This window comes from Uranotaenia lowii, chromosome 2 (genome assembly GCF_029784155.1).
Source record: "Uranotaenia lowii strain MFRU-FL chromosome 2, ASM2978415v1, whole genome shotgun sequence".
In the NCBI taxonomy this organism is placed as follows: domain Eukaryota; kingdom Metazoa; phylum Arthropoda; class Insecta; order Diptera; family Culicidae; genus Uranotaenia; species Uranotaenia lowii.
This window is the reverse complement of record NC_073692.1, coordinates 59,871,286-59,893,327: the sequence shown is the minus strand read 5'-3', so window position 1 is coordinate 59,893,327 and position 22,042 is coordinate 59,871,286. Positions and strand designations below refer to the sequence as shown.

Sequence of the window (22,042 nt, the reverse complement as noted above, 5' to 3'; positions counted from 1 at the left end):
AATAAACATATCCCTCAAACTCATCGATTTTCTTTTTACACTTTTCTACAAGCTGGGATACCAGCTTTCTATAAGGAAATATCAAATGCATATTTTTGAAGATTTTTCAATACATAGATTTTGTGAATTTCCTCGCTTATAATTTAGAACGAATTAAACGGTTAATGGTTCAAGTTTACCCAATCTTATTTTGTATTTATCAGAAAACGAAATCATGTAGAAAGGTACGAGATGCAAATTGAACTCAATATTTCCAACATTAAATTTTATCAACATCATATATGATAAATGAATTTCCGTTTAAAAGTTATAAAATACTTAAAACGAACCACAGTAACACCGAGCCTAGATTCTTAAAGAAAATTTAAAAAAAGCGGAAGAGAATTCATTCGGATTGAGATTCAGAAGCGTCATGCTGGTATACGGAATAAGAAAAAGTTGGAAATTAGAGATAATTCAAATTCATGGCAAGTTAATAGAATTGTTTATTAATAATTTTAAGTGAAACGAATACATATATCTCAGGTAATTCCTTATTTTGAAAAAAGTTAATGTAGCGGACATGTTTTAAATTGGTTGGATTCTAGATTATTCTCTGAAAACAATTGGCCCAGCGAATATTTTCTTTTATTCCTTGAACGTAGTGCTTTTAAAAATCTTTTTCATAAGTCTTATTTGTTTTAAAAGATATTAATTTTCATAATTTTGGGAATTTTTAAATTTTCAAACCGTTTTAAAATGAATAAAACAAGCTGTCAAATATTACTCGATTTAACTTTTTATAAATATCCACTTATAAAGGCAAGGAAATGAAAAATTAACTAAAATTTATTTCATAGTAACTTTAACTGCTTAGACTTTTTCACGTGTCGTATAAGATGAGATAATCGAAAGAATGTTTACATATTGAAATAGAAATATTTTTTCTGTATTGTTTTCAAAACACAAAAACCCAAGAAGTCCCAGAAATGACTGATAGTGGATATGCACAGGAAAACCAACAAAAAGAATATTTTTCTTTATATTTCAAATGAAAAACAGAATAGGCCTTTAGAAATTTTTTCATAAAACCAGAGAATTCTAAAACAAATCAAAAGTCATTTTATTATGTTCTTACAGTTTTTAGGAAGAAATTGAAATGAACAAAAAAAAATACTCAACATTAATTTTATTTTCCGAAGTTCGAACGTTGAATAAAAAAAAAAGATTAAAAAAGGCAGCCAAGCAAGTTCGGTAGAGAAGGGAAAAAATAAAACAAATCTAAATTCCATTTTCCATTAAATATCGCACTATTTTTGGCTACTGTGCTGGAACAAAAAATACAATTTTATGAACCAATTTTATCAAAAAGTATTGAAGTTGATACAATCAAACCAAGTCTCAAGGTATCGAAAGGTTATCAGTATGTAAACCTAACTTCCTGATAAATTTGAAAATGACCTCTTCAGAAATATAGAAGATTCAGTAGAGAGCTCAGGTCATTCAGAGAAGAAATTTGTCATGTCATGCTTTAAAGATAGAAAAAATAGGATTCTGACAGTAAACAAAAGAAGCATAGGGAAATAGGTGTCAAAAATAATATTTTTTCACTTGTCAAAAGTGTCTCCTAATCATATCCCTTTTCCGTACATCCGCACCAAAATTGTTTTGCTAGGATGCAGAGGTGACCTCGGTCCTAAAGCATAAATTAATTTTCTTTCATAATATTCTCTTATTTTCCTCTCTATCTATTGAGTACTAGGACGAGGCCGGCGCCGTTATTGATGTAGAAAGAGAGAGCATCAGTTTTGTTCATTGAGAATACGCTGTCAATCCCAGACACGATTCATTAGACCTCTTTACTAAACTGATGGCCTCGGTCAATCACGGAGTAGCAACCATTGGCGATGTGGAATTCGTTCTACTTAGCCACGCCTGCTGTTATGGAATCCGAAATGTTTAAGTTTTAATGATTACGGAATAAAGTCGAACACAAAAGTATCAAATCAGTTTCAGAAATAGTTGAAGGTGGCATTTCGGGTTCAATGACTTAAGGTGAATGTGATAATCATGTGTCAATCAAGCTAAGCTAACTTTTTTAAAATAAGTAAATAAGTACCCATAAACACTGCAAAAGTAGTTGATTGTAAGCCGGCAAATTACTCAAATAATTCTTAGATAGAATTTGAAATTAAAGGCTTTTAATCAATGATCAACGTTAAGAAAAACATTTTAGTTTTAAGGACATTTAAATCATAATTATCGAAAATTTAAAATCGCCTTCCAGTTTATATTTTTATACAAGTTTTTTTGATCATCTGCAGGGCCGGATTAAGCCATCGGGGGGGCCGGGGCAATTTTTCTCGGGGGGCCCCTGTTATGATTCGTGTAAAAGAACTGGAGATGAGTTCAGTATACTGTCTTCGAATAGCCATGTTGTCTGCCTAGAAGATAGTTTATGGTACCTTCAAATAAAAATTGTTAATTAATCACGTGCAAACATCGCGGAAGTGTTTGGAAATTAAAAAAAAAATTAATGCTCTGATATGAGCTGAAAATGCAAAATTTATTTCTCATTTTTGTTTCATCGAGAAATATTTACCTCATGACAATTGGGAAGTAAAATTAAAAAAAAAATAAACAAAATAATTAAACTCAAATTCTATAGAGATACAGACATAAGAGTATAAGAATTCAAAAATAAAAATCAGGTTATATTCCGAACCAGGAGTCAGTGTCTCAAATCTAAATCATAATTTCGGATCATGTTTTGAGAAAAAAAATGTGAATTAAGTTTAAAAAAAAAGATTCAAAATTACAATCAGAGCTAAAGCAGAAATTTCACCACATGTAAACTTCAATTTTATATCTTTGAAACACAAAAAAAAATTATGAATATGTTTATGAATATGATTCTCATCAGATAAAAATAGTTATCAAATTGTTATTCTAAATGCGACAAAAATTTAATTGGATGCCCTCAAAGCTCAAGTGCAAAAATGATCGATTGAAAATAAAATCGGAATAGAGATTAATGTATAAACCACAGAATCAGTTATCATAGAAAAAAGGAACCCAAATGAGTATATTACCCGATCCCGAGTTCTCAAAATTCAGAAAAACCATGAAACTGAACTTCAGTAACTGAAGAAACACCACAAGACTTGAAAATCTCAATGAATTGAATCTGGATAAAGATAAGATTACAAACATAGAAATATTCATGTTAAGAAAATCACTCAATGATATTGACAACTCAACTATAAGATCGTTTTTATAATAGTTTGAGAATGATCATTTGGAAAATGGTATACTGAATCCAGGATATTTACTTCAGTAGGCAGAATTTGGGATGGAAATTCAATAAAGAAACTTTGTACTGTCGATCGGTCCAATTTAAGCAACTACAGTTTTTTATGCATTTATTTTCAAAAATAGGAAGGGAAAACGGTTTAGAATTTATAAACCAACGGAAAGTTCAATAATAATGATTGAAAAGTGAAAATTTACAATAATACCCGGTACAATCTAGACCTAGATACTGCCCGGGTAAAATTCTGAAATGTTTATCACAAAGCTCCTCTGTTTTCTCTTAGCACTGTGAGCTAACATGATTCGATAAAAATAATGAAAATTGGAGGTATTTTGCCTCATATCCTTCTTTATTTTTTTCGAATTTGGTTTATAATATGTTTGTCCAGATTTTGAGTTGAAAATTTTGATATTAAATACCAAAATTTTGAAATTATCAGCCCGCAAAATGCGGGAGAACTTCTTCACTACTTACTCTAGGGGGCCCCCTTAACGTGAAAAACTTTTCTAGATATTATTTCACGGAGGCCCCTTGTTGTTAAATTAAATCTTCTAGTTTTCATTCCGATTTTCTAGTTTTGATTTCTTTCCATAGATTTGTAGAAATTGAAGTTATATGATTTAAGTAATGTAAAACTTTTTTCCCTCGGGGGGCCCCCCTGTGCCGGGGGGCCCGGGGCAATTGCCCCTTTTGCCCCTCCCTTAACCCGGCCTTGATCATCAGTTATCGATGAATGTATATCTGATATACAATATCTTAAAAAAAAATCAATTCAAGATGCGAAACTTTCCATAAATCAGTTTTTTTTTTAAATAAAATAACAGAACCGCTTTTCGCGGAAACACAATTGAAAAAACAAGGTAACCAAATTCACAATTTTTCCGAGATTCAAAGAATTTAATATCTGATTTTTTGGAACTGAATCCAAAAATGCAAAAAAAAATTCTAGCACGACGTTTTTTGATATTCAAGGGTTAGCTTTTGAAAATAAGCAAAAATTCACTTAAAAATAATTTGCACATTTTTGGCAAAACTTTAGAATATTTAAAAGATATTGAGAATAAATGATTAACTTTTACGAATACATACCGGGTAAAATTTCGTCTTCTGAGAAAAAAAAGTTCCAGTTTCTGTTTGTTTTTTCCCCGTTTCAAGCATGCGAGTTTTGACAAAATTTTAGATATTTTTCTAAAGTATAAGTCAAAATGTTTGACAATCTTCAGTAAAGTTGTACCAAAGATCTAAATCTTCCATATCAAAAACTCAATCAATCTTCAGTTAAGTTGTACCAAAGATTAAAATCTTCCATATCAAAAACTCAAAAACGTTCTTTGTCTACGCTATAATTTTTATGAAATTCAGGATGCCGAAATCTTCTTAAATTAATTATTATAATATAAGAACCAAAAATAACTTGGATTTTCGGTTCATCGGGCTAATATTATCACTTCAGATTTATCAGTTCAAAATATGATTTAAAAATGTATTCTACACATACATATATGGACTTTATTTTAACTTACGCTCCCTGAAATTTCCTCGCGAGCACAGGACTGTTTGGATAGCTCCCAATAGGACTCAATGGCTCCGCATCTTCGATTTCCTCCATATGGCCATAGTGAAGCGTTCGTTTCACACCATTCCCCGCCATCACAGGAATCGTACGGATTTGCACAGTCGGTTTCTTTTCCATACTTTCTTTAGGACACTTCTTAATTTACCCGAAGATTTACACAATCCCTGACACAACAATCAGCATTGTCACCACATTTGAAGATAATCCTAGAGCACTCAGGAAAAAAAGCCGAACCAAAGTCGATCACGTGATTTTTCCACCCAGTTTTCCCACCGAGATAAATCCCGGATTTTGTGTGGCACCGATCCGCTGCTTAGTGGCTCGAAGCCAGTCGACGTACTGACGACCGGAGGCCTCGCGATCGAGATTTGGTCCAGCTTTGGGCTTGGAATTTTCATAGATTGCAAATCTAGAATATAGCAGCGAATAGAGCAGAGGAATACACAAGGCCATTGACGGACTACGGTTGGTACATACACGATTCACCTATAGCTCAGCAGACCAGGTAAGAGCAAACGAACACAATGGCCATCCGACGTCATATCACGGTGATAATCCCAAAGGAAAACAAATTTCTATAATTGTGATATGGAATTAGATTTGCTCGTCTGTATTGTGGCACCTTTCAGTCCCATTCAGCGGAAAGCCAGAAAGAAACGCGAGGAATGATCTATCTCATGGGTGGGATAAATAGGTACATAACGACTTATCAAACATCTCTTATCTGTCTCTGTAGATCCAAACTGGAATAAAATGGACTGTTTTTGATGTTTGACTTGCTAAAACCGTTGGATTAACGCAGCGGATTTTATTGTTGGATGATGAGGGTGTTGAAAGATGTAGAGGCCTTTCAATCTCAAACTGTTATCCGGATAACACAGTTTGTGATTCACAATTGTTGCGCTATTTAAAAAAAATCATACTTTCAAAAAGATATCTGAGGCCCTTGAAGCCTAAGAGGTAGAAGTGCATAAATGACAAAAAACGCCTTAGTAGGTTCGGTTTCACAGAAGAAACAAAAATGATGGTGACTTTTCAGTACAAATATTCAATTTTCCCATGCAAACCTAAAAGTTCAAATTTACTCATGTAAACGTTACTTAACAATTCTGCAAAAAAAACATAGATAAGTTTTGAGCCCAAACAGCTTTTTAGACCTCAGCATTTGAGAAATTCAAAAATGACCCCAAATCGACACAGTCTAATGCCCAACCATATTTTTTCAAATAATTTAACGTTTGTCCGGATTGATCCCTTAAGTAAAGAAAACGAGTATATTGAAATCATAATGGGATAAATTACAATCGTTGGAGTAAAATACGATGCGATAAGGTAGGGTAAAAAAATCGGTCGAATTAACAATTTATTTTTGAAATTTTTAAAAATAAGTACAATTTTGAAAGTTGGGCCAATTATTTCAACTTTGTTGTTTTGGCATTAATGTTAATTTAGTTAAGTATTTAATTGGGTAATTTTAGCCAATTTAGTTGTCATTGGCAGTTTTGTCAATTTTATATTTTTATTTCAATTTTATCACTTTTGTGAATTGCATGAGTATTGTTAATATTGACAGATTTGAACAAAATTTAAAAACAACAAAAAAAGACATATTAAGAAATCCCAACAAAAATTTCAATAAAATTACAAATTTGACAAATAGATTTTTTTTTTAAATGACAAAATTAATATCAATGACAAAATTGACGCGATTAAAAAATATGACGACATTGAAAGAATGGATAAAATTTGAAAAAATGATAAAAATTTAAAAAATTAACAAAACAGGAGAAAATGCAAAGAATTGTTGAAAATTACCAAATGGAAAAAAATCGACAAAATAAAAAAAAATTACAAAAGGAAGAAAACTGACGAAATAAACAACCAACCAAATTAAAAAAAAAAAACAAATGAAAAAATAAACCAAATTGACCAAAAAACAAAATTGACAAATTTAAAAAAAATGCCAAATTTTAAGAAATAACAAAATTGACCAAATTGACGAAATTGACGAAATTGAAAAAAAATATAAAGTTGACAAAATTGAAGAAATCGACCGAACTGACAAAATTGACAAAATCGACAAATATGAGAAAACTGACAAAATTGACAAAATTAACAAAATAGAAAAAAATTGAAAAATTGAGAAAATCGACAAAATTGACAAAATTGACAAAATTGACAAAATTGAAAAAATTGACAAAATTGACAAAATTGACAAAATTGACAAAATTGACAAAATTGACAAAATTGACAAAATTGACAAAATTGACAAAATTGACAAAATTGACAAAATTGACAAAATTGACAAAATTGACCAAATTGACCAAATTGACAAAATTGACAAAATTGACAAAATTGACAAAATTGACAAAATTGACAAAATTGACAAAATTGACAAAATTGACAAAATTGACAAAATTGACAAAATTGACAAAGTTGACAAAATTTACAAAATTTACAAAATTGACAAAATTGACAAAATTGACAAAATTGACAAAATTGACAAAATTGACAAAATTGACAAAATTGACAAAATTGACAAAATTGACAAAATTGACAAAATTGACAAAATTGACAAAATTGACAAAATTGACAAAATTGACAAAATTGACAAAATTGACAAAATTGACAAAATTGACAAAATTGACAAAATTGACAAAATTGACAAAATTGACAAAATTGACAAAATTGACAAAATTGACAAAATTGACAAAATTGACAAAATTGACAAAATTGACAAAATTGACAAAATTGACAAAATTGACAAAATTGACAAAATTGACAAAATTGACAAAATTGACAAAATTGACAAAATTGACAAAATTGACAAAATTGACAAAATTGACAAAATTGACAAAATTGACAAAATTGACAAAATAGACAAAATTGACAAAATTGACAAAATTGACAAAATTGACAAAATTGACAAAATTGACAAAATTGACAAAATTGACAAAATTAACAAAATTGACAAAATTGACAAAATTGACAAAATTGAAAAAACTGACAAAATTGACAAAATTGACAAAATTGACAAAATTGACAAAATTGACAAAATTGACAAAATTGACAAAATTGACAAAATTGACAAAATTGACAAAATTGACAAAATTGACAAAATTGACAAAATTGACAAAATTGACAAAATTGACAAAATTGACAAAATTGACAAAATTGACAAAATTGACAAAATTGACAAAATTGACAAAATTGACAAAATTGACAAAATTGACAAAATTGACAAAATTGACAAAATTGACAAAATTGACAAAATTGACAAAATTGACAAAATTGACAAAATTGACAAAATTGACAAAATTGACAAAATTGACAAAATTGACAAAATTGACAAAATTGACAAAATTGACAAAATTGACAAAATTGCCAAAATTTACAAAATTGACAAAATTGACAAAAATGACAAAAATGACAAAAATGACAAAAATGACAAAAATGACAAAAATGACAAAAATGACAAAAATGACAAAAATGACAAAAATGACAAAAATGACAAAAATGACAAAAATGACAAAAATCACAAAAATCACAAAAATGACAAAAATGACAAAAATGACAAAAATCACAAAAATCACAAAAATGACAAAAATGACAAAAATGACAAAAATGACAAAAATGACAAAAATGACAAAAAGACAAAAATGACAAAAATGACAAAATTGACAAAATTGACAAAATTGACAAAATTGACAAAATTGACAAAATTGACAAAATTGACGAAATTGACAAAATTGACAAAATTGACAAAATTGACAAAATTGACAAAATTGACAAAATTGACAAAATTGACAAAATTGACAAAATTGACAAAATTGACAAAATTGACAAAATTGACAAAATTGACAAAATTGACAAAATTGACAAAATTGACAAAATTGACAAAATTGACAAAATTGACAAAATTGACAAAATTGACAAAATTGACAAAATTGACAAAATTGACAAAATTGACAAAATTGACAAAATTGACAAAATTGACAAAATTGACAAAATTGACAAAATTGACAAAATTGACAAAATTGACAAAATTGACAAAATTGACAAAATAGACAAAATTGACAAAATTGACAAAATTGACAAAATTGACAAAATTGACAAAATTGACAAAATTGACAAAATTGACAAAATTGACAAAATTGACAAAATTGAAAAAACTGACAAAATTGACAAAATTTACAAAATTGACAAAATTGACAAAATTGACAAAATTGACAAAATTGACAAAATTGACAAAATTGACAAAATTGACAAAATTGACAAAATTGACAAAATTGACAAAATTGACAAAATTGACAAAATTGACAAAATTGACAAAATTGACAAAATTGACAAAATTGACAAAATTGACAAAATTGACAAAATTGACAAAATTGACAAAATAGACAAAATTGACAAAATTGACAAAATTGACAAAATTGACAAAATTGACAAAATTGACAAAATTGACAAAATTGACAAAATTGACAAAATTAACAAAATTGACAAAATTGACAAAATTGAAAAAACTGACAAAATTGACAAAATTAACAAAAATTGACAAAATTGACAAAATTGACAAAATTGACAAAATTGACAAAATTGACAAAATTGACAAAATTGACAAAATTGACAAAATTGACAAAATTGACAAAATTGACAAAATTGACAAAATTGACAAAATTGACAAAATTGACAAAATTGACAAAATTGACAAAATTGACAAAATTGTCAAAATTGACAAAATTGACAAAAATGACAAAAATGACAAAAATGACAAAAATGACAAAAATGACAAAAATGACAAAAATGACAAAAATCACAAAAATCACAAAAATCACAAAAATGACAAAAATCACAAAAATCACAAAAATGACAAAAATGACAAAAATGACAAAAATGACAAAAATGACAAAAATGACAAAAAGACAAAAATGACAAAAATGACAAAATTGACAAAATTGACAAAATTGACAAAATTGACAAAATTGACAAAATTGACAAAATTGACAAAATTGACAAAATTGACAAAATTGACAAAATTGACAAAATTGACAAAATTGACAAAATTGACAAAATTGACAAAATTGACGAAATTGACAAAATTGACAAAATTGACAAAATTGACAAAATTGACAAAATTGACAAAATTGACAAAATTGACAAAGTTGACAAAATTTACAAAATTTACAAAATTGACAAAATTGACAAAATTGACAAAATTGACAAAATTGACAAAATTGACAAAATTGACAAAATTGACAAAATTGACAAAATTGACAAAATTGACAAAATTGACAAAATTTACAAAATTGACAAAATTGACAAAATTGACAAAATTGACAAAATTGACAAAATTGACAAAATTGACAAAATTGACAAAATTGACAAAATTGACAAAATTGACAAAATTGACAAAATTGACAAAATTGACAAAATTGACAAAATTGACAAAATTGACAAAATTGACAAAATTGACAAAATTGACAAAATTGACAAAATTGAAAAAATTGACAAAATTGACAAAATTGACAAAATTGACAAAATTGACAAAATTGACAAAATTGACAAAATTGACAAAATTGACAAAATTAACAAAATTGACAAAATTGAAAAAACTGACAAAATTGACAAAATTGACAAAATTGACAAAATTGACAAAATTGACAAAATTGACAAAATTGACAAAATTGACAAAATTGACAAAATTGACAAAATTGACAAAATTGACAAAATTGACAAAATTGACAAAATTGACAAAATTGACAAAATTGACAAAATTGACAAAATTGACAAAATTGACAAAATTGACAAAATTGACAAAATTGACAAAATTGACAAAATTGACAAAATTGACAAAATTGACAAAATTGACAAAATTGACAAAATTGACAAAATTGACAAAATTGACAAAATTGACAAAATTGACAAAATTGACAAAATTGACAAAATTGACAAAATTGACAAAATTGACAAAATTGACAAAATTGACAAAATTTACAAAATTGACAAAATTGACAAAAATGACATTTTTGTCTTATTTGTCATTTTTGTCATTATTGTCATTTTTGTCATTTTTGTCATTTTTGTCATTTTTGTCATTTTTGTCATTTTTGTCATTTTTGTCATTTTTGTCATTTTTGTCATTTTTGTCATTTTTGTCATTTTTGTCATTTTTGTCATTTTTGTCATTTTTGTCATTTTTGTCATTTTTGTCATTTTTGTCATTTTTGTCATTTTTGTCATTTTTGTCATTTTTGTCATTTTTGTCATTTTTGTCATTTTTGTCATTTTTGTCATTTTTGTCATTTTTGTCATTTTTGTCATTTTTGTCATTTTTGTCATTTTTGTCATTTTTGTCATTTTTGTCATTTTTGTCATTTTTGTCATTTTTGTCATTTTTGTCATTTTTGTCATTTTTGTCATTTTTGTCATTTTTGTCATTTTTGTCATTTTTGTCATTTTTGTCATTTTTGTCATTTTTGTCATTTTTGTCATTTTTGTCATTTTTGTCATTTTTGTCATTTTTGTCATTTTTGTCATTTTTGTCATTTTTGTCATTTTTGTCATTTTTGTCATTTTTGTCATTTTTGTCATTTTTGTCATTTTTGTCATTTTTGTCATTTTTGTCATTTTTGTCATTTTTGTCATTTTTGTCATTTTTGTCATTTTTGTCATTTTTGTCATTTTTGTCATTTTTGTCATTTTTGTCATTTTTGTCATTTTTGTCATTTTTGTCATTTTTGTCATTTTTGTCATTTTTGTCATTTTTGTCATTTTTGTCATTTTTGTCATTTTTGTCATTTTTGTCATTTTTGTCATTTTTGTCATTTTTGTCATTTTTGTCATTTTTGTCATTTTTGTCATTTTTGTCATTTTTGTGATTTTTGTGATTTTTGTGATTTTTGTCATTTTTGTCATTTTTGGCATTTTTGTCATTTTTGTCATTTTGTCATTTTTGTCATTTTTGTCATTTTTGTCACTTGTGTTATTTTTGTCATTTTTGTCATTTTTGTCATTTTTGTCATTTTTGTCATTTTTGTCATTTTTGTCATTTTTGTCATTTTTGTCATTTTTGTCATTTTTGTCATTTTTGTCATTTTTGTCATTTTTGTCATTTTTGTCATTTTTGTCATTTTTGTCATTTTTGTCATTTTTGTCATTTTTGTCATTTTTGTCATTTTTGTCATTTTTGTCATTTTTGTCATTTTTGTCATTTTTGTCATTTTTGTCATTTTTGTCATTTTTGTCATTTTTGTCATTTTTGTCATTTTTGTCATTTTTGTCATTTTTGTCATTTTTGTCATTTTTGTCATTTTTGTCATTTTTGTCTTTTTGTCATTTTTGTCATTTTTGTCATTTTTGTCATTTTTGTCATTTTTGTGATTTTTGTGATTTTTGTGATTTTTGTCATTTTTGTCATTTTTGTCATTTTTGTCATTTTTGTCATTTTTGTCATTTTTGTCATTTTTGTCATTTTTGTCATTTTTGTCATTTTTGTCATTTTTGTCATTTTTGTCATTTTTGTCATTTTTGTCATTTTTGTCATTTTTGTCATTTTTGTCATTTTTGTCATTTTTGTCATTTTTGTCATTTTTGTCATTTTTGTCATTTTTGTCATTTTTGTCATTTTTGTCATTTTTGTCATTTTTGTCATTTTTGTCATTTTTGTCATTTTTGTCATTTTTGTCATTTTTGTCATTTTTGTCATTTTTGTCATTTTTGTCATTTTTGTCATTTTTGTCATTTTTGTCATTTTTGTCATTTTTGTCATTTTTGTCATTTTTGTCATTTTTGTCATTTTTGTCATTTTTGTCATTTTTGTCATTTTTGTCATTTTTGTCATTTTTGTCATTTTTGTCATTTTTGTCATTTTTGTCATTTTTGTCATTTTTGTCAGTTTTGTCATTTTTGTCATTTTTTCATTTTTGGCATTTTTGTCATTTTTGTCATTTTTGTCATTTTTGTCATTTTTGTCATTTTTGTCATTTTGTCAATTTTGTCAATTTTGTCAATTTTGTCAATTTTGTCAATTTTGTCAATTTTGTCAATTTTGTCAATTTTGTCAATTTTGTCAATTTTGTTAATTTTGTCATTTTTGTGATTTTTGTCATTTTTGTCATTTTTGTCATTTTTGTCATTTTTGTCATTTTTGTCATTTTTGTCATTTTTGTCATTTTTGTCATTTTTGTCATTTTTGTCATTTTTGTCATTTTTGTCATTTTTGTCATTTTTGTCATTTTTGTCATTTTTGTCATTTTTGTCATTTTTGTCATTTTTGTCATTTTTGTGATTTTTGTGATTTTTGTCATTTTTGTCACTTTTGTCATTTTTGTCATTTTTGTCATTTTTGTCATTTTTGTCATTTTTGTCATTTTTGTCATTTTTGTCATTTTTGTCATTTTTGTCATTTTTGTCATTTTTGTCATTTTTGTCATTTTTGTCATTTTTGTCATTTTTGTCATTTTTGTCATTTTTGTCATTTTTGTCATTTTTGTCATTTTTGTCATTTTTGTCATTTTTGTCATTTTTGTCATTTTTGTCATTTTTGTCATTTTTGTCATTTTTGTCATTTTTGTCATTTTTGTCATTTTTGTCATTTTTGTCATTTTTGTCATTTTTGTCATTTTTGTCATTTTTGTCATTTTTGTCATTTTTGTCATTTTTGTCATTTTTGTCATTTTTGTCATTTTTGTCATTTTTGTCATTTTTGTCATTTTTGTCATTTTTGTCATTTTTGTCATTTTTGTCATTTTTGTCATTTTTGTCATTTTTGTCATTTTTGTCATTTTTGTCATTTTTGTCATTTTTGTCATTTTTGTCATTTTTGTCATTTTTGTCATTTTTGTCATTTTTGTCATTTTTGTCATTTTTGTCATTTTTGTCATTTTTGTCATTTTTGTCATTTTTGTCATTTTTGTCATTTTTGTGATTTTTGTCATTTTTGTCATTTTTGTCATTTTTGTCATTTTTGTCATTTTTGTCATTTTTGTCATTTTTGTCATTTTTGTCATTTTTGTCATTTTTGTCATTTTTGTCATTTTTGTCATTTTTGTCATTTTTGTCATTTTTGTCATTTTTGTCATTTTTGTCATTTTTGTCATTTTTGTCATTTTTGTCATTTTTGTCATTTTTGTCATTTTTGTCATTTTTGTCATTTTTGTCATTTTTGTCATTTTTGTCATTTTTGTCATTTTTGTCATTTTTGTCATTTTTGTCATTTTTGTCATTTTGTCATTTTTGTCATTTTTGGCAATTTTGGCATTTTTGTCATTTTTGTCATTTTTGTCATTTTTGTCATTTTTGTCATTTTTGTCATTTTTGTCATTTTTGTCATTTTTGTCATTTTTGTCATTTTTGTCATTTTTGTCATTTTTGTCATTTTTGTCATTTTTGTCATTTTTGTCATTTTTGTCATTTTTGTCATTTTTGTCATTTTTGTCATTTTTGTCATTTTTGTCATTTTTGTCATTTTTGTCATTTTTGTCATTTTTGTCATTTTTGTCATTTTTGTCATTTTTGTCATTTTTGTCATTTTTGTCATTTTTGTCATTTTTGTCATTTTTGTCATTTTTGTCATTTTTGTCATTTTTGTCATTTTTGTCATTTTTGTCATTTTTGTCATTTTTGTCATTTTTGTCATTTTTGTCATTTTTGTCATTTTTGTCATTTTTGTCATTTTTGTCATTTTTGTCATTTTTGTCATTTTTGTCATTTTTGTCATTTTTGTCATTTTTGTCATTTTTGTCATTTTTGTCATTTTTGTCATTTTTGTCATTTTTGTCATTTTTGTCATTTTTGTCATTTTTGTCATTTTTGTCATTTTTGTCATTTTTGTCATTTTTGTCATTTTTGTCATTTTTGTCATTTTTGTCATTTTTGTCATTTTTGTCATTTTTGTCATTTTTGTCATTTTTGTCATTTTTGTCATTTTTGTCATTTTTGTCATTTTTGTCATTTTTGTCATTTTTGTCATTTTTGTCATTTTTGTCATTTTTGTCATTTTTGTCATTTTTGTCATTTTTGTCATTTTTGTCATTTTTGTCATTTTTGTCATTTTTGTCATTTTTGTCATTTTTGTCATTTTTGTCATTTTTGTCATTTTTGTCATTTTTGTCATTTTTGTCATTTTTGTCATTTTTGTCATTTTTGTCATTTTTGTCATTTTTGTCATTTTTGTCATTTTTGTCATTTTTGTCATTTTTGTCATTTTTGTCATTTTTGTCATTTTTGTCATTTTTGTCATTTTTGTCATTTTTGTCATTTTTGTCATTTTTGTCATTTTTGTCATTTTTGTCATTTTTGTCATTTTTGTCATTTTTGTCATTTTTGTCATTTTTGTCATTTTTGTCATTTTTGTCATTTTTGTCATTTTTGTCATTTTTGTCATTTTTGTCATTTTTGTCATTTTTGTCATTTTTATCATTTTTGTCAATTTTGTCATTTTTGTCATTTTTGTCATTTTTGTCATTTTTGTCATTTTTGTCATTTTTGTCATTTTTGTCATTTTTGTCATTTTTGTCATTTTTGTCATTTTTGTCATTTTTGTCATTTTTGTCATTTTTGTCATTTTTGTCATTTTTGTCATTTTTGTCATTTTTGTCATTTTTGTCATTTTTGTCATTTTTGTCATTTTTGTCATTTTTGTCATTTTTGTCATTTTTGTCATTTTTGTCATTTTTGTCATTTTTGTCATTTTTGTCATTTTTGTCATTTTTGTCATTTTTGTCATTTTTGTCATTTTTGTCATTTTTGTCATTTTTGTCATTTTTGTCATTTTTGTCATTTTTGTGATTTTTGTGATTTTTGTGATTTTTGTCATTTTTGTCACTTTTGTCATTTTTGTCATTTTTGTCATTTTTGTCATATTTGTCATTTTTGTCATTTTTGTCATTTTTGTCATTTTTGTCATTTTTGTCATTTTTGTCATTTTTGTCATTTTTGTCATTTTTGTCATTTTTGTCATTTTTGTCATTTTTGTCATTTTTGTCATTTTTGTCATTTTTGTCATTTTTGTGATTTTTGTGATTTTTGTGATTTTTGTGATTTTTGTGATTTTTGTGATTTTTGTGATTTTTGTGATTTTTGTGATTTTTGTGATTTTTGTGATTTTTGTGATTTTTGTGATTTTTGTGATTTTTGTGATTTTTGTCATTTTTGTGATTTTTGTCATTTTTGTCATTTTTGTCATTTTTGTGATTTTTGTGATTTTTGTGATTTTTGTGATTTTTGTCATTTTTGTCATTTTTGTCATTTTTGTCATTTTTGTGATTTTTGTCATTTTTGTCATTTTTGTCATTTTTGTCATTTTTGTCATTTTTGTCATTTTTGTCATTTTTGTCATTTTTGTCATTTTTGTCATTTTTGTCATTTTTGTCATTTTTGTCATTTTTGTCATTTTTGTCATTTTTGTCATTTTTGTCATTTTTGTCATTATTGTCATTTTTGTCATTTTTGTCATTTTTGTCATTTTTGTCATTTTTGTCATTTTTGTCATTTTTGTCATTTTTGTCATTTTTGTCATTTTTGTCATTTTTGTCATTTTTGTCATTTTTGTCATTTTTGTCATTTTTGTCATTTTTGTCATTTTTGTCATTTTTGTCATTTTTGTCATTTTTGTCATTTTTGTCATTTTTGTCATTTTTGTCATTTTTGTCATTTTTGTCATTTTTGTCATTTTTGTCATTTTTGTCATTTTTGTCTTTTTTGTCTTTTTTGTCATTTTTGTCATTTTTGTCATTTTTGTCATTTTTGTCTTTTTTGTCATTTTTGTCATTTTTGTCATTTTTGACATTTTTGTCATTTTTGTCATTTTTGTCATTTTTGTCATTTTTGTCATTTTTGTCATTTTTGTCATTTTTGTCATTTTTGTCATTTTTGTCATTTTTGTCATTTTTGTCATTTTTGTCATTTTTGTCATTTTTGTCATTTTTGTCATTTTTGTCATTTTTGTCATTTTTGTCATTTTTGTCATTTTTGTCATTTTTGTCATTTTTGACATTTTTGTCATTTTTGTCATTTTTGTCATTTTTGTCATTTTTGTCATTTTTGTCATTTTTGTCATTTTTGTCATTTTTGTCATTTTTGTTATTTTTGTCATTTTTGTCATTTTTGTCATTTTTGTCATTTTTGTCATTTTTGTCATTTTTGTCATTGTTGTCATTTTTGTCATTTTTGTCATTGTTGTCATTTTTGTCATTTTTGTCATTTTTGTCATTTTTGTCATTTTTGTCATTTTTGTCATTTTTGTCATTTTTGTCATTTTTGTCATTTTTGTCATTTTTGTCATTTTTGTCATTTTTGTCATTTTTGTCATTTTTGTCATTTTTGTCATTTTTGTCATTTTTGTCATTTTTGTCATTTTTGTCATTTTTGTCATTTTTGTCATTTTTGTCATTTTTGTCATTTTTGTCATTTTTGTCATTTTTGTCATTTTTGTCATTTTTGTCATTTTTGTCATTTTTGTCATTTTTGTCACTTTTGTCATTTTTGTCATTTTTGTCATTTTTGTCATTTTTGTCATTTTTGTCATTTTTGTCATTTTTGTCATTTTTGTCATTTTTGTCATTTTTGTCATTTTTGTCATTTTTGTCATTTTTGTCATTTTTGTCATTTTTGTCATTTTTGTCATTTTTGTCATTTTTGTCATTTTTGTCATTTTTGTCATTTTTGTCATTTTTATCATTTTTGTCAATTTTGTCATTTTTGTCATTTTTGTCTTTTTGTCATTTTTGTCATTTTTGTCATTTTTGTCATTTTTGTCATTTTTGTCATTTTTGTCATTTTTGTCATTTTTGTCATTTTTGTCATTTTTGTCATTTTTGTCATTTTTGTCATTTTTGTCATTTTTGTCATTTTTGTCATTTTTGTCATTTTTGTCATTTTTGTCATTTTTGTCATTTTTGTCATTTTTGTCATTTTTGTCATTTTTGTCATTTTTGTCATTTTTGTCATTTTTGTCATTTTTGTCATTTTTGTCATTTTTGTCATTTTTGTCATTTTTGTCATTTTTGTCATTTTTGTCATTTTTGTCATTTTTGTCATTTTTGTCATTTTTGTGATTTTTGTCATTTTTGTCACTTTTGTCATTTTTGTCATTTTTGTCATTTTTGTCATATTTGTCATTTTTGTCATATTTGTCATTTTTGTCATTTTTGTCATTTTTGTCATTTTTGTCATTTTTGTCATTTTTGTCATTTTTGTCATTTTTGTCATTTTTGTCATTTTTGTCATTTTTGTCATTTTTGTCATTTTTGTCATTTTTGTCATTTTTGTGATTTTTGTGATTTTTGTGATTTTTGTGATTTTTGTGATTTTTGTGATTTTTGTGATTTTTGTGATTTTTGTGATTTTTGTGATTTTTGTGATTTTTGTGATTTTTGTGATTTTTGTGATTTTTGTGATTTTTGTGATTTTTGTGATTTTTGTCATTTTTGTGATTTTTGTCATTTTTGTCATTTTTGTCATTTTTGTGATTTTTGTGATTTTTGTGATTTTTGTCATTTTTGTCATTTTTGTCATTTTTGTCATTTTTGTGATTTTTGTCATTTTTGTCATTTTTGTCATTTTTGTCATTTTTGTCATTTTTGTCATTTTTGTCATTTATGTCATTTTTGTCATTTTTGTCATTTTTGTCATTTTTGTCATTTTTGTCATTTTTGTCATTTTTGTCATTTTTGTCATTTTTGTCATTTTTGTCATTTTTGTCATTTTTGTCATTTTTGTCATTATTGTCATTTTTGTCATTTTTGTCATTTTTGTCATTTTTGTCATTTTTGTCATTTTTGTCATTTTTGTCATTTTTGTCATTTTTGTCATTTTTGTCATTTTTGTCATTTTTGTCATTTTTGTCATTTTTGTCATTTTTGTCATTTTTGTCATTTTTGTCATTTTTGTCATTTTTGTCATTTTTGTCATTTTTGTCATTTTTGTCATTTTTGTCATTTTTGTCATTTTTGTCATTTTTGTCATTTTTGTCATTTTTGTCATTTTTGTCATTTTTGTCATTTTTGTCATTTTTGTCATTTTTGTCATTTTTGTCATTTTTGTCATTTTTGTCATTTTTGTCATTTTTGTCATTTTTGTCATTTTTGTCATTTTTGTCATTTTTGTCATTTTTGTCATTTTTGTCATTTTCGTCTTTTTTGTCTTTTTTGTCATTTTTGTCATTTTTGTCATTTTTGTCATTTTTGTCTTTTTTGTCATTTTTGTCATTTTTGTCATTTTTGACATTTTTGTCATTTTTGTCATTTTTGTCATTTTTGTCATTTTTGTCATTTTTGTCATTTTTGTCATTTTTGTCATTTTTGTCATTTTTGTCATTTTTGTCATTTTTGTCATTTTTGTCATTTTTGTCATTTTTGTCATTTTTGTCATTTTTGTCATTTTTGTCATTTTTGTCATTTTTGTCATTTTTGACATTTTTGTCATTTTTGTCATTTTTGTCATTTTTGTCATTTTTGTCATTTTTGTCATTTTTGTCATTTTTGTCATTTTTGTTATTTTTGTCATTTTTGTCATTTTTGTCATTTTTGTCATTTTTGTCATTTTTGTCATTGTTGTCATTTTTGTCATTTTTGTCATTGTTGTCATTTTTGTCATTTTTGTCATTTTTGTCATTTTTGTCATTTTTGTCATTTTTGTCATTTTTGTCATTTTTGTCATTTTTGTCATTTTTGTCATTTTTGTCATTTTTGTCATTTTTGTCATTTTTGTCATTTTTGTCATTTTTGTCATTTTTGTCATTTTTGTCATTTTTGTCATTTTTGTCATTTTTGTCATTTTTGTCATTTTTGTCATTTTTGTCATTTTTGTCATTTTTGTCATTTATGTCATTTTTGTCATTTTTGTCATTTTTGTCATTTTTGTCATTTTTGTCATTTTTGTCATTTTTGTCATTTTTGTCATTTTTGTCATTTTTGTCATTTTTGTCATTTTTGTCATTTTTGTTGTAGTTTTTTTAGCTTAAAAACGAATTTAAATGTCGGCTTCCCAATTTTTCGGTGAAGATCTGAAATTGTTTTCTTGTATTTGAAATCTGAACTTAAACCAACATATATGGGTTAAAACTGAACGGCTAAAAAATAACAATAAAATATACTCCACCGCATTGATGGCTGCTTTTATTGCAGATCAAGTGATCTGCAAAAGTAAAATGTAAAATGAGTAAAAAAAACCACCTACTCCAGACCACGGCGTGAAAAATTGTCAATTTCAATTAAATTGAACCGACTTGGCCTTTCAGGGGTTGACGTCTCGCGTCGCTTAAGGCTTTGCGGTGCGAAAAATTAACTCAAACCATATTCAAGTGATTATTCATTCATCAACTGTAAGTCAAACTCGTGAAACATTATACGATCAGCCAGCATCCAGCACAAATTAGCACGGGAACTTACCGCAGAATGAATCTCTCAGAGCCAGTTTTAGAAAAAAAAATTAAATGAGCCAATGTTACGTTTCGGATGACAGTTTGCGTTTTTACATAACAGCGCCGCATAGATATGAGCCCACACGACGCGCAGCGTTTGAGATAATTTGCATTCTCAAACATCATCAATGGCCGGCTGACTGACCGCCAAAATGCTGCAATTGTTTCATGTTACCTACTACATATATCCATCAAAATCATCTCGCTCTGACTGATAGCCGGAGAAACGTAAAAAACAGGCCTAGCCAAAGTTGATTGTGTGTCATAATATTCGTCCACGAATGATAATCCATAATCATATCGTGCAGGTAAGGCACAATGGAGAACAGACTCTGGCCGTTTTAGCCGGTTAAACTCAATAGAGAAGTCAGCCAGTCAGTCAGTCAGTCATCCAGCAAAACGGCAGCAAACAGCTCTCTGATGACAATTTCCTCAATTGACAGCACGTTGTTGTGAGCTGCATTTGAATGTTAAGTGTTCAAATCCGCAGTAGTTGAGACACATTTTACTGCCCTGTGGTAGGTGGGCAAAAAACCTACTGCCAGCAATTTGTGTATTTTGAAGAACCGCTCGTTGGAAAGGTTGCAATAATCTTTCCAAATAGAGGCTAATCTTTCTCGGGGCCGGCCGCCGCCGTGACTAGTAAATATGATTAGCCTTCGCCCAGAAGATGTCCTCTGTAGTAAATCTTGCCATCAACAAAAGTACAATTTATTTTTATTAATTTGAGGACAACGATATTGGCTTAACTGGGTCACCTACATGAGGATGTTGGACAGATTTATGAAAGCTCAAAGACTTTAATTTTTTATTTCCAAAATAACTTCTTCTTCAATCTTTTTGAAATCTGAAGAATTTTTATTCTTTAAAATTTTAAAATGAATTTTAATTTTTTTTAATTTTTATTTTTATTATTTTAATTTTTTTAATATTTTTTTTTGTTTTACGGAGGTATGTTTTGTGAAATGAACAAAGCGGATCGAACCGTCCTGAAGAGCGCAAAAGTGCTGCTGCTAGAGTTTTACGGCAGATATCGTGTACGATCTGGCTCGAAGGACCAGGTTCAGGATTGTCTCTGATAACATGACTGTTAAACATTAAATTTTCTTTTGAGGATGAATGAAACACATACACATTTACAAAACATTAACTAAGAAGTGTGTATTATACCGAAAAAAGCTGAACTATTATAGGTATACCGAAAAAAGCTGAAAAGATGGATGCTCAATAAATGGGGATGTCCTCTGGCAAGGGTCTTAATATGTGTGAATTTGTGTTGAAAATTAACTAACTTCCGAATTTTTTTCTCGTGTTTAAAAAACAATCTATCTCCAAACAAATATTTGATATTTGAACTAAGTTATACAGCTATTATCTAACTATTTTTTTCGTTTGCACATATCCCAGATATCAGTATCAACACGTGAAAAGGGTGTTCATTTATAACGTTTCGAGAAAAACGCGTTTTAAAATTTTGAAACCTTTTAAAATCGTTGTTAAAAATTCACGTGAAATCTTTCTTTTTTTATATGACCAAAACGGTGCGTAGGAGCATTCTTGATATGTTTTTATCGGTTAAAAGGCGTCTGGTTGGAAAAATAGCTCGCAGATGTTTATAAAACCTAGCTGGAGTATGAATTTCTTCTAAATAGTTTATACACCCTTTGCTTTGTACAGTATGTCTCATATGTGTAAGTGAGACGTAGATAAAATTTCCCCTATTTTTGACAAACGCTAATGGGTCTTTTTTTTA

The 22,042-nt window shown here is 26.5% G+C and overlaps 1 protein-coding gene across 3 annotated transcripts in view; it reads right to left on the bottom strand.

Annotated features, from left to right (window-relative positions):
• LOC129746057 (sodium- and chloride-dependent GABA transporter ine) overlaps positions 1-22,042 on the bottom strand; it is a 63,404-nt gene that overhangs the window by 29,334 nt on the left and 12,028 nt on the right. Inside the window, exon 1 of one of the 3 annotated variants that reach the window (XM_055739487.1) lies at positions 4,816-5,219. The exons of the other annotated variants lie outside the window; for them this stretch is intronic. Within the exon in view, the coding sequence (XP_055595462.1) occupies positions 4,816-4,985 (170 nt within the window). The 5' untranslated portion in view covers positions 4,986-5,219. Of the gene's footprint in view, positions 1-4,815; positions 5,220-22,042 lie in introns of those variants that run through there. 3 annotated transcript variants of the gene reach the window in all.